General features: G+C 51.4%; 1 protein-coding gene across 2 annotated transcripts; it reads right to left on the reverse strand.

The window, feature by feature from the left end:
- Window positions 1-1,268: 1,268 nt before the first annotated feature.
- Window positions 1,269-12,949, reverse strand: KLF11 (KLF transcription factor 11). Of its 2 annotated transcripts, none has more exons than XM_019970714.2 (4): window positions 12,756-12,949; window positions 10,405-10,674; window positions 7,895-8,864; window positions 1,269-3,934 (listed from the first exon to the last, which is right to left on the reverse strand). In XM_019970714.2, the coding sequence occupies exons 1-4, from the start codon at window positions 12,798-12,800 to the stop codon at window positions 3,648-3,650; spliced, it is 1,572 nt and encodes a 523-aa protein (XP_019826273.2). In that variant the 5' UTR covers window positions 12,801-12,949; the 3' UTR covers window positions 1,269-3,647. The 2 variants fall into 2 exon arrangements, with proteins under 2 accessions (XP_019826273.2, XP_019826274.2); XM_019970715.2 differs by lacking the exon at window positions 12,756-12,949 and adding an exon at window positions 11,809-11,951.
- Window positions 12,950-13,437: the final 488 nt, after the last annotated feature.

The raw sequence follows: 13,437 nt of genomic DNA on the forward strand, positions 1-13,437 counted from the left end.
TTCCCTATTATTTTTAAAGACAGCGGGGTCAACTGTGAGAAAAGCAAGTGTCGGGACAGGGGGAGACGAGGAGTTTGATCATTTATAGGTTGGGATGCTGGTTAGACACGTGTCAAGCAGACAGCTGGATATAGGAATTTGAAGCCAGCTGCATAAATGTAAAGGAGAGACAGAAATGCGGGGGTCTTTATGGTAGAGATACCATCTTTATCTAAATCACAAGGCTGGAAAAGATCACCAAGGTTGTGAAGAGAATACAAGAGGGGTCAGGGAAAGGAACGAAGACAGATAAGGACAGTGAGGTTAAGAGGAAAGCAGGGTGGTGTGGCCTGCAGGGGAGCCATCGACCCTGAGCAGGGCTGCTGACAGAAGAGCCTGAGGACCAGGAACCGAGGCCACCAGGCTGCCTCTGGTGGGGTGCTGATACACAGCCCGGCACAGTGGCTTAGTGACAATGTACTCACATTACTTTGCCAACAAAGGTCCGTCTGGTCAAAGATAGGGTTTTCCAAGTAGTCATGTATGGATGTGAGTTGGACCATAAAGAAAGCTGAGTGCCAAATAATTGATGCTTTTGAACTATGGTGTGGGAGAAGACTCTGGAGAGAGTCCCTTGGACTGCAAGGAGATTCAACCAGTCCAACCTAAAGGAAATCAGTCCTGAACATTCACTGGAAGAAGGACTGATGCTGAAGCTGAAACTCCAATCCTTTGGCCACCTGATGCGAAGAACTGACTCATTAGAAAAGACCCTGATGCTGGGAAAGATTGAATGCAGGAGGAAAAGGGGACAACAGAGGATGAGATGGTTGGATGGCATCACCAACTCAATGGACATGAGTTTGAAGAAACTCCGGGAGTTGGTGATGGACAGGGAGGCCTGGCATGCTGCAGTCCATGTGGTTGCAGAGTCAGACATGACTGAGTGACTGAACTGAACTGACTCCAGAACCAGGCGTGAAGGCTATGGCTCCTGGATGTTCTTTGGAAGCCTGGGCTGGGGGCTGGGGGGCAGGAAGCGGCTGCCTCCCATCCCCACTCTTGGCATACACAGAGCCTGAGGACAAGGGTAGAGGTTACCCAGCACTCATGGTCCTGTTCTGCCAAGACCAGTCCCAACGTCAGAGCAGCCAACATGGAAACTGCCTCTTCACATGATTTCTTTCAGAAAGAATCCTCCAAAGAACCTGAAGGCCGAACAGAACCCCAGAAAACAAAGAGGAGGGGTGGTGGTCAGGCACTGGGAACATCACAGTACAGGACACAGGTCCAGTTTGCAAATCGAAAGAGTTTTATATGATTCAAAGAAAAGAGTTACATCACACATACTCATTTAAATAATATGTCAAAGTCTGTTACATAAAACATAATTCTGAAACATTTAAAATTTTATCATTGAAACTACTTTAAAAGGCTCAAAGTCAAAAAAGAACAAGCAAAACTGCTTGGGCAGTAAAGTGCTCTAGGGGCCGTGCCTCCCGCGTGCTCCTCCGACGCCCTGGCGCCCAGAGGGACCCCATGCTGAACACGCCCCGCAAGGCTCTGGTTCTCACGTTGCGTTTTTCAGGTGAAGCTGTTTTCCAACTTACAATCTTTCCATCAACAACAGAGGGCCCAAAATGTTGTTTACAGAAGGTATTTCAAAGTCTCATCAGGAAATGGAAGTGTAAATCAAAACCTTTTTTCCTTTTTTTTTTTTTAGCACATCTATTCTTTAGAAACAACACTGTTCAGAGAATGAACTTCATTCAGGGTGACAAGCAACCAAACACTCAGAGACATATTATCCACCAGAACCTTATTCGGACCAATATTATTTTGTGTTAATTATGAAAAATATCCGAATTTAATGCCATTTACAGCATACACATAGAAATGTTTATGCTGATCTAGGGCATGAGTGGAAGGACGGGGTGGTGGGGAAACACGAGCTATGTACATTGAATTCTGGTTCTCTTTTAACTGTAGTATATCTCATGACCAGTAGGAATACTTAGATATAAAAGTGATCAAAGACACGGAAGCCTCCTAAACACAGCCAGCACTTACAGACCTGTATGTCAATCAGCGGTTGATACTAAAGAGTAACTTAATGGGTATCAAGTGACATACAATGAATGACTGGGTGAGGGCTATCAGACTAAAAAAGACCTGAACACAAAGCCTAATTGTACTTACTCAATATTTCACCTTATCATCATTTTAATAAAGGCAAATGCAAATAAATAAGCAGCAAAAACAGAATCTGATTACATACAGCATGACAAAAACCATTCCCAGGCTTGAAGGGCAGAGCGACATTGCCATGTTCCTTGCACACATTCTCTTGCCTGGGTTCCCAAGGCTGCCCAGTGGAAGCAGTCTCAGTGACCTCCTGGACACGGGGGTGCAGTCTCTACAACGCTGGGACCTGTGCTCACAGCTTCAGTGAGGTCTGTGGTCTCTTCTCTAGGCAGATTGCAAAATACCCCATTCCAAGTACTGTTCTGTTTGATCAAAACAACTCCCTTCCAACAAAGTGACTGAACGGACAGCTGGGTAGGATCATTGCTGTTCTGTGTCACTAACATTCCCCATCACTAATACTTAATAAGCAATGGAATCAGAATACGGCAGCTGGACCGCACACACAGCTACTTCACCTCACATAAGCTTTCCTTAGGTGGAAAGTTCCTCCAACCACTAAGGACATCTTTTTCTCTAAGAAGTGATTCTACCCACAAAACACTTGGGTAAGGCCACAGCAAAGGAAGTCAAAGGGACAGAGCAGCTGGGTCTGAGTGCTTATGTCATCTTTTCTTGGTGTCTGAGGTACAAACAGGAGACTGTGAATTGACCACAGACACTTAGATTCTACAGCAGCTCTCTGCTCACTGGATATCTACCGATTATTTTAAGTTCATCTCTGGGGCACAGTCTTCACAAGTCACACCACAGACACAGGTGACTAAGTTCTACTTAAAGAAAATTCTAATTCCTTGGGCTACATAAAGCCTTAAAAGGAACTGTTGTCTGGAATTTCCCTTTAGAGTATTAGGAAGAAGCTGCCTGCAAAGGTTTTCTTCGGCCCCCCTTTCTTTAAGAGCCCCTATTCAACTAGTTCTGATTTTAACTCGTAGATCTAAAAGGCCTGATTGCAAAGTTGTAAAGTTTTTTTTTTTTGCCTGAATAATGTGCCAACTTTACCAAAAGCAGGGTTATTATAAAAATGTTAAACACGGAAAAGAAGATTGTAAAATCATCTATATAGAAATCAGTGATCTGAGAACCAACAATATAAGTATCTTTTTTATAAAAAGCAGTATAAAAATTAGTACCCTGTCTCAATCCTACAAAACAGGAATAGGAAGGTTGTAAAAATCCAAATTTTGCAAAATTTATTGCCAAACTGTGTGTCTGAATGCTGGTGATTTAGATTACCAAATTTTCTTCCATTTCCTTAAAAGAACTTCTGAAACTACAAAAGATACTGAACAGGGTCCCAACCAAAAAAAGCCAAGTTAACAGAACGTTCATCAGAACCAGCTCCCCTAGCTCTCAAGACGATTTTGTTGTTGTTGTTTTTGGAGAGAAAATCATCACTTCCATGATTCCTGAAAAGAAAAAAGGCTTTGGAAAATTCCCGCCCACCACCCCCAGTGGCCCTCTCAGGCGGAGGCCGGCGCACACTCCGGCTCCAGCGGGCTCCCAGGGTCCTCCGCAGAGGCCGCCCTGTTGAGCCTGCCGACCGCCGCCTGCCAGCCGGGAACCCTCTTGGTGGCCATGTGGCGCCGGGCGTGCTTCGTCAGGTGGTCGCTGCGCATGAAACGCCGGTCGCACACTGGGCACACGAACTTCTTCTCCCCGGTGTGAGTTCTGCGGTGGCGCGAGAGTTCATCTGAACGGGCAAATTTCTTGTTACAGCCGTCCCAGCTGCAGCCGAAAGGCTTCTCTCCTGAGGGGCAAGGAAACAGAAACGTAAATGCCCAGCACCTTACTGGACACGTTAACTCATGTTGTTTTAAAATTCTGTGCATGAAAACCTAAGAGGCAAGTAATATTCCGTTATTCCGGGAACAGGTTATTTGCAGGTCAAGAAATCGTTCAAGACGCGTTTCTTCCTGGCACACCTAAAACGCAACGTGTCAGGGGCCCAAGATGTTGAATTAATCTAATCTTTGTTGTTATTTTTGAACTTTCTATTTTGTATTGGGGTGCAGCCGATTAACAATGCTGTGACAGTTTCAGGTGAACAGGGAAGGGACTCAGCCATTCATACATGTGTATCCATTCCCCCCCAAACCACCCTCCCATCCAGGCTGCCACATAACTCTGAGCAGAGTTCCCTGTGCTGTCCAGTAGGACTTCGGTGGTCATTCACTCTGAACAGAGCAGTGTGTACATGTCCATCCCAAACTCCCTAACCATCCCGTCCCCCTGCCGATCATAAGTTCGTTTTCTAAGTCTGTAAGTCTCTTTCTGTTTCATAAGTAAGTTCATCTGTATCATTTCTTTTCAGATTCCACATATAAGGGATGCCATACCATGTTTTCAAATTAAAATCTCTGACTGTGAACTTGGGGTAGGAGCAAGATTCTTGAAAAGAATCAATTCCTAAAAAAAAAAAAAAAAGTAAGTAAAAGAAGAATTCCTTTGCTCTCTGAAGCTGCAGATCTTTAAAAAACCCTCCCAGGACCTTCATGACTTCTCAGCATCATTAACTCCATCTTCGTGTCTGTTATTACACTGACAATGAGGTTAATCACAAGACTGGGGAGAATTCTAATAGCTAACCTCTTGTTGTCACAAGCTTCGTGCGTCTGTCACTCGCTCCATTTCAGAGCAGCTGGCAGCTGTCCCACCTGCACCGGGTCTCCCCGGAGGTACGGAGGGGAGCCAGGGAGCACCTGTCTGCAAAGTCCTCCCGGCCCTTTCCTGCCTCCCAAGGCCCTCGCCTCAACCAGGCTGTGACCATCATACACCACTCGTGCAACTTTGTGAACGGATCTGTTAAATGCTGTTGCGTACGGTCATGACCTTCCTCCTAGAAGGTTTACACCTTGTCTAGTTCATCCATCTATGTACAGTTTAGCTCCCCCGGCACAGCACTTTGTATGAGAGGTGGTGAATAAATGGTTCTGAGTGAATGAGTGCTGAAGAGACATCAACTAAATCTTTGGTATTTTCAAAGCAAATTTAACAGGAAAATTCAGCATCCCAGTCGGTTTTTATGAACCACTCTAAGGGCTTGCATTTCTTGGATTTCAAAGACCCCGTGTTGAAAGCATAAGGTGACCTGTTTCCAGGAAAACGCCACTGGTGGCAGCGTACCAGGTGGCCAGATGTTGCAGAGAGACAACATCTGCAACATTTGGTGTGGGATTTATAAAGTGTCCCATGTTTTCAACTTAGCAAAAATGTAGCCTTTGCCCACTCTACCTTATCCTAAGGAAAACATTTCCAGGTTGGTACAGTGAAAAACCATCTTATCCAGCATAAACTTACCCAAGGTTTCTATTTCTTATGAAAACTCCAACTCAGTGTGTACAAAGTAGCACCAGAATTTGTTTCTTCAGAGCCTTTATGGTTCCTGACACTTAAGAACTTTGGGAAACCTGAAGACAGCTTGCTTGATCACCTTATTTCATGCCATCCTATCAGTATTTCTACCAAGGGAAGCTGACCAAAATGAACAGTAAGACGTCATCCCACTGCATCCCCAGATGTGGAATCTGTGTTTGGATGTGATCTGAAGCTCACCTCAGTAGTCTCAGTGAGAAGTAGAGCTGCCAAGTCAAGGAGCCCCTTAGAGGTACCTGTTCACGCTAACCCTGCAGCACCAATAATCAATCATGACTTTAACTAGAGTCAGGTTCCTAAGACAGACACCGAGTGTATACTCAGTGAGATCAGACAAGTATGCTGCTGCTGCTACTAAGTCGCTTCAGTCGTGTCCAACTCTATGTGACCCCACAGACAGCAGCCCACCAGGCTCCGCCATCCCTAGGATTCTCCAGGCAAGAACACTGGAGTGGGTTGCCATTTCCTTCTCCAATGCATGAAAGTGAAAAGTGAAAGTGAAAAGTGAAAGTGAAGTCACTCAGTCATGTCCGACTCTTCTCGACCCCACGGACTGCAGCCTACCAGGCTCCTCCGTCCATGGGAGTTTCCAGGCAAGAGTACTGGAGTGGGGTGCCATTGCCTTCTCCATCAGACAAGTACACAAGTAACTAAAACACAAAGTGAGAACGTGGTGAAAAACACAGCAAACCACTAGGGGCAAAGAAAGGAGGAGAGATGAGGAAATACTTTAAGAACTGGCTCTTACAGGGTTTTCAGTAAGTACACACGTGTCTCACAGGGTTTTCAGTAAGTACAGACGGGCAGAGGGTGAACAGGGGCATCGTGGGGCTGCAGAGAGAAGGTGAAGCCAGAGAGGCAAGGTCTTCACCAGGTTTGCGGCTCATCCCTGAAGCACACAGCCCCTCCACAGCAGGGAGGGTGGTAGAGCTCCTATAAGGCCTACGTTCCAGATGCAACTTCATTCCACAAGTGGGAGCTACCACGGTTAGAGTTTTAATGTGCTAATTACAAACTGCTCTACCTCAAATGCATCTCAGAGTAAACTACCATAACCACTCCCTTCAGTTCAGCTTTTCCTCAGCTGTATTCTACAGTTCACTGCCATCCCCTAGGCCACCAGTAGACACCTGGGGTTCCATGATCAAGGGCGCTTATGAAACACATCTTGACTGCAGAACCCATGACCTGTTACTGTGCTTTCATGTATGAATGTGTATGAACCTTTGTAAGCTGAGTTTAGTGAACCATTTAGCCAGAGGACCCTTGAGAACAGAACTGACACTAACACAAAGAGTAAGAGAGCCACCCGAGACACTCAGGCCAAATCAAACAAGTTCCATCTACCAGCAACCTCACACCCCAAGTAAACAATGTGGTAGCCACCAGTGCCATGCTGCTGCTGCTAAGTCGCTTCAGTCATGTCTGACTCTGTGCGAGCCCATAGATGGCAGCCCACCAGGCTCCCCCGTCCCTGGGATTCTCCAGGCAAGAACACTGGAGTGGGTTGCCATTTCCTTCTCCAATGCATGAAAGTGAAAAGTGAAAGTGAATCGCTCGGTCGTGTCGGACTCTTTGAGACTCAATGGACTGCAGCCTACCAGGCTCCTCCGTCCATGGGATTTTCCAGGCAAGCGTACTGGAGTGGGTTGCCATTGCCTTCTCCACACCAGCGCCATGTAGCTATGTAAATGCAAACTCCATGAAAACGTAAAACTAGGTTCCTCAGACGCACTGTTCACATTTCAAGTGGGTGTCAGTGGTAGCTACCTTCCCAATGGATAGAAAACATTTCCATCACTGCCAAAAATCCTTCTGGATGGAATGGACAGGATTATAGAGAGATCACTAGGTCATTACAGTTAGTTTTCTTCTGTGACTTCTGAGTTAAAACTATGTATTTCCAAAAATAAAAAAACGAAATTCCTTTGAAGTTCAAATATTCTAGAATTTTCCACACTTTGGAGACCTCTTTCCCCACAGTAAGCCTAAGTCGCACTAATAAGAGTGTTTACTGAATCTGAATGGACATTTTCTAAAATGCAAAGAAAAGCCTCCACTACAACATGAAGAAAAAGAGGGTTCGTGAGCCTCACCCTAAAAGCCTATCAATCACAGGTTCAGAGAACGACACTATAAACAGAAGATTCTAGAAAAACCACTGACAGACGTACTAACGTTCACCCCAAGACGATGAAGGCTTTTCAAAACCACAGAAAAATGGTCACCTTCTCCAGTGGGTTCCAGCTTTGCTCCCACCAAGAGAAGACTGGACGTGTGTTTCTTAATCACAGGATCTGACCTACCCACGCCCTACCTACCCTGCAGTACTCACCTGTGTGAGTGCGAAGATGAGCCTTGAGGTGGGAACTTTTGAAGTAGGTTTTCCGGCAGCCTGGGAAGTGGCAAACATAGTTTCTCCTTCGGGAAAAGTCTACCTGAGGGGCACAGCTCTGACTGGATGCAATGAACACTGGAGCAGGGGCAAGAGGCAGGAATCTGGTGTTCCCGACAGGCATGTTGCCGGCTGAGCATGTGGTGGGCTGGGGGAGGGCCCCCTGGGGCAGAAGCAGCATCACGGTTCCCTGAGGCACAGACGTTCCCACGAACACAGGCGGGAGTGCAGGAGCTGCGTGGGGCAAGACGGGCTTGACAAGCCCTGCAGACACCTGGGGAGGCGGCTTCAGAACAGCTGGTAACAGGCCACTGGATCCAGTCACAGGGATCATTTGGCAGAGGACGGGGGGACTAGGAATGGGGACGGAGATCAGAGGGGTGGCTTTCCTTGCCAAGTCGTTATCATAATTCTTTGGTGAGCAGGTCTGAATTCCAACGGGCCACCCTGCCTGCTGGCCTTTGTTGGTGGGGATCAGGCCACTGGACTTGTGCAAGCAAGGTTGACAGGACACTGAGTTCATGCTGAGTAAACTGTCTGTGAGGTGCATGTCCTGCAAAGTTTCAACGTGTCCCAGGAACTGTGCTTCTCCTTCTGTGCAAGCTGAAAGTTGGTGTTCTTGAGTCTGGGCCGTGGGACAGGAGTGGTGGGCAGAAGTGGGACTCCCGCCAGCATGGCCAGTGATACCCGTCACCGTGGCCCTGCAGGGAAAGCTGGCAGCTGGCTCCAGCAGCTCTGGTTTCGGACCAGGCAGGCCCCCCTCCGCCGTCCTGTTCAGCACTCTGGCAGCCCCAGCAGAGGCTTGGGGGACCGCCATGACCACAGGGGCTTTAGAAGCAGTTACTTGGGGAGGAACAACTGTCCCAGTCAATGGTTCCAGGAGGTCAGGGCTCTGAGGAGGAGTCATGCACTTAAAAAAAAAAAAAAAAAGTACCACGTGAAAAGGTTGTTCTGGTTAAATTTTAAGAAACTTACTTTGATCATGTTGTCTCCCCAAGGCCTTTACAAAGAAGTATCTAGAAAAGACTGGTTGAGGTCTGCTCACAGCAGGACCCAGTGGATACAAAGGCTGTATCAGCCGCTCTACTTCCTAGCTTCCTCCCCTTTTCCTGCCCTCTCTCAAAGCCATCCATTTGCTCAGTTGTAAGAAAACCAGTGCCATGCTTGGCCTCACACATCTACTGAAATGGACAATTTAAATATTAGGACTACAAATGAGAGATAAAAATTTATGTTCAAGATGAGTGCTTTACATGATAATTTTAGATTCTCAAAAAACTTTTAAAAACTCTAGTGGAAATCATCACACTTATCCATTAATCACGCATGTATCCTGTGCCTACTGAATGTAAAGTAAAACCTAACAGAATGATCCCTAAAAGGCCATGTTCCAACCAGGGGTTCTGTCTAAACCAAGCCTCTCTTTGTGTAACAGCTCCTCTGCCCCAACAATTCCCACTTATTTTCAGCCTCCGAGTGGAAAATTCCAACGCCAAGTAACTCTGAGAACATGAGGCAGGGCACCTCAACCCAGGTGGGTGGGGGCGTGTGTGGGGTGGTGTGTGTGTGTGTAGAAAGGCTTGATGGAGAAGTGGTATCTGGGTAGAGGTGGAGGAGAAAGAAGGAACCAGCATAAGCTAAGACCTGTGTCACGTGGACACACATGGAAAGGACAAGAAAGTGGACATGGGGTGACCAGGCATTGGCAGCAGGGCCAGAGGAACTGTGTGGGGAGTGCAGAGCCCAAGGCATTCCGACACTTCACCCTGGGGTCAGACATGTCTGGGTAGCCAGGCCTACTACCTGGACAATCCTCTCTACTACCCACAAGTCCCTTCTCATCCCTCCAAGTTGGTTTTCCACACTCCTTTCAATACAAGCCCCCAGACCAGGACAATCAGATTATAATGTTCAGTTTTGTTGGCAACTGACAGCTCTCAATGTCTCCAAGTTGACAAGCAAGTTTTCTCCAGGAACTTCATAGCTGTAGCAAGTTAAGAAAACCAAAACCAGTGCCTGACTGCACCCAACTCACCCAAGAGAGAAGCTGGCTGCCACAGAGAGGCCAGATTTCAATCCAGCTAACAAAGGCCACCTGGCACCAGAGCCCAGGCCCTCCCCAGCTGCAGCTGCTGGTCCTGCCCTTGGACTGGGGAATCTGGGGGAACCAAAGCTCTGCCCTGCAGTTTCCCAAGGAAATCAGTGCATTTTACTTTTTCCCATCAATCTGCAGGTTTCAGTCGCTGGACATTTTCACCCCGTGGCTACAAACTATGATCAGTTGAAAGCTATTTTCAAGAGCAAAAGGAAGTTTTCACTCTCTGGACCCACACAGGGGGAGGACATGAACTTGCTAGCCAGCATCAGGCAAATCTACCTAAGATATCTTCAGCACATTTAATGAAAGTACTTCAGTCACTGCACAAATTGCTCCTCTCCTTCCCTCTTACCAGAGTTGATAGAGAATGGAAGTCCTTTGGTAGCTCGGATGGGACCGTGTCCACATGCACTGACGTGGTGACATCCCCTGAGTCAGAGACAGGTGTGAGGGGTCTGATATTCAACAGGTCAGCTTTCTGAGATCTCTGACCCCAGGAGCTCATGCAAACAAGAGCTTCCACAGCTTCCATGTCATTCTGCTCCAAGATGCTGCATGTGGACCTCTCACTGTCATGCCGTTTCCTCTCCAGGATTGACTCACATATGTCCATGATGTCAACCTAAAGGCATAATAGGATGGCTACTCAGTCCCTGGAAACATAGGGAGGTGCACCCTGACAGACAGCATGGGACACACACGGGAGCCCGCTAAGCCCCACGGGCAGCACACAGATGCACTCTAGCTTTCAGGAAGGATGCCCACAGAGCAGCCGAAGACCACCAAGCTCCAAGATAGCATTCTGCCAACAGGAGGAGGAGGAATGAACTCAGCTGGTCAGTGGCTTCACAGAAAACCCTGATACTTAACAAAGGTTATTAAGTTCCTGTTTTCCGTGGGTAAAATGAATAATAAGACTTATTTCTAGAGGTATGAGTCTGTCTAGTACCTAACTGTCCCCAGCGGAGAAGAAAAGACACCCATGGCTCAGGTCGGCTGAGTTGAGAGCACGGCCCTTCTGAGCCAGCGAAGCCACTAGAGTATCCCCACAGACGCATCTGTGACAACCCTGGGGGATCCACACCAGGCAGGGCATCCATTGCTCAGCAGAGCTTGGGGCAGGAGAGCCCGTGCTGTTTGGCCCGGGTCTCCACAGCCGGGGGCACCAAGTCACTTCTGAGGCCACCAGGCCAGCCAGGGGACGGAAGAAAGTGTAAGATCCGCCACCAGCCCAAGGCCTGAGGGCCTTCCAGCGCAGCACCCTGTCTTTTTAAGCAAGAGAGGGGTGGGAAGCAACTGGAACGGATCTGTTCCCAAAAAAACTTTACATCTACGAAGATACACACTTCTAGTCAGTTCAGTCGCTCAGTCCTGTCCGACTCTTTGCGACCCCATGGACTGCAGCACACCAGACCTCCCTGTTCATCACCAACTCCCGGAGCTTGCTCAAACTCGTATCCATCACACTGGTGATGTCTTCCAACCATCTCATCCTCTGTCGTCCCTTTCTCCTCCCGCCTTCAATCTTTCCCAGCATCAGGGTCTTTTCCAATGAGTCAGTTCTTCATATCAGGTGGCCAAAATATTGGAGTTTCGAGTCAGTCTGCCTCAATACCCCACCTGTCCCACCCACGTTGCCCTCCACCCGACCCCCAGAACCCAGGTAATGCTGCTGCTTTTTACAAAGGCCGCTCTGGCCCCGCTTCTGCCCGCTGCTCCGGGCCTCCTCGAAAGGAGCTGCGAACTCGGAACTCACAGACGTGGGGACTGCTGCCTGCTTGGCGAGGAGGAACAGGGCGGTGCGGGGCCCCCGAACCTCTCTCTCGGCTCCTCAGCGGCCCGCGCGGATCGACGACTAGGCCCCAGATGCAGCCGGCGAACTCCACGCGACCCTCAGGCCTGGACCGGAGACACCCCGGGGTAGAGGCGCGGCGCCCCGCCCCCCGCGTGCTGCCTTCCCGCCAGCACTTGCCCCGCCCCTGCGTTCCCACAGCCCTCGCCCCGCCTCCACCTTCCCGCCAGCTGTTGCCCCGCCCCCTCGGCCTTCTCAACGCCCGCGGGCCGCGTTCCCACAGTCCCCGCCCCTCCGCCGGCGCCCCGCCCCCCGCAGCCCTCGCCCCGCCCCCTCGGCCTTTTCGCCGCCCTAGGGCCCCTTTCCCACAGTCCCCGCCCCTTCGATGGCACCCAGCGCCCCCTCGGCCTTTTCCCCACCCCTACCGGCGCCCCGCCCCCCACACAGCCTTTGCCCCGACCCCACCCTCCCGCCAGCTTTTGCCCCGCCCCCTCGGCCTTTTCACCGCCCAAGGGCCGTGTTTCCACAGTCCCCGCCCCTCCGCCGGCCCCCTCAGTCCTCGCCTCGCGTTCCCGCCGGCCGCGCCCCGCCCAACGGCCCCCTCCTCACAGGGCCCGGTGACGTCATGGCTGGAAATAGTCCCGCACCTGGGGGCTGGCAGGGCGGGGCCGCTGCGGCAGCGCCGGACAAAGCTACGCGTGGAGCGGCACGAGGCACACGCCCCCTTCCCGCTCCTCCCGCCGCGGCCTCGCACGGCCACCGCCCCTCCCGGCGGCCGAACCAGCCGGGGTTCCTAGCTGTGCACGCGCGGCGGCGGCGGCGGCGAGGCCCGGGGCCCTCCTCCTCTCGCCGGGCCCGCACAAGGCATCGCGTCCCCACCTCGCCCCTCACGCCGATGGGTGGCCACTCACCACGCGCGGCGCGTCGCCCGGGCCCGCGGAGCCCGGCGTGTGCATGATGCCGGTGGCCCGGAGGCAACAAAGCGCCCGCGAGGCAGGAGCTCGGGGGCTCGGCAGCTGCCGCACGTGCGCGGCGGGCGGCGGCGGCGACCACCCGGAGCACCGGCGGCCAGCGCGCGCCTCCGCCCGCCCGCGCAGCTCTGCCCTAGCGCGGCCCTCGCGGTGCGGGTGGGGCGGGGCCGGGGCCGGGGCTGGAGCGGCGCGGGGGCGGAGCGCGGAGGCGAACCAAAACACGCCCCGCCCCTCAGGGGCGGGGCCGCTCGGGCGACAGCCAGTCCGGGCCCGGCCAGTTCGCCGCCGGCCAATCGGCGCCGCGCCGGGCCGCGTGATCAGAGCCTGGCCGCGGCGTGATCGGGCAGGGCGGGACGCGGCACGTGTTTTGGTCGCGGCGACGGGGCGGGGCCTGAGGCCCTGGAAAGTAGGGGAAAGGTCCCGGCGGCGGCGGCGGCGGCGGGCGGCGGCGACTGCCGCCGCTGCGCTGCAATGTGACTGCCACGGCTGTGGCGGCTGGCCGGGCGGCCAGGCCCCGGGAACCGACCGGGCAGCTGGGGCCGGGGGAGTCCCTGAGCCTAAGGAACTGGCTGGGGAGAAGGACTCCGCGTAAAGGCGGTGGGGGCGGGGCACTGCCCACAGC

Source organism: Bos indicus, chromosome 11 (assembly GCF_029378745.1).
Source record: "Bos indicus isolate NIAB-ARS_2022 breed Sahiwal x Tharparkar chromosome 11, NIAB-ARS_B.indTharparkar_mat_pri_1.0, whole genome shotgun sequence".
Taxonomy (NCBI): Eukaryota; Metazoa; Chordata; class Mammalia; order Artiodactyla; family Bovidae; genus Bos; species Bos indicus.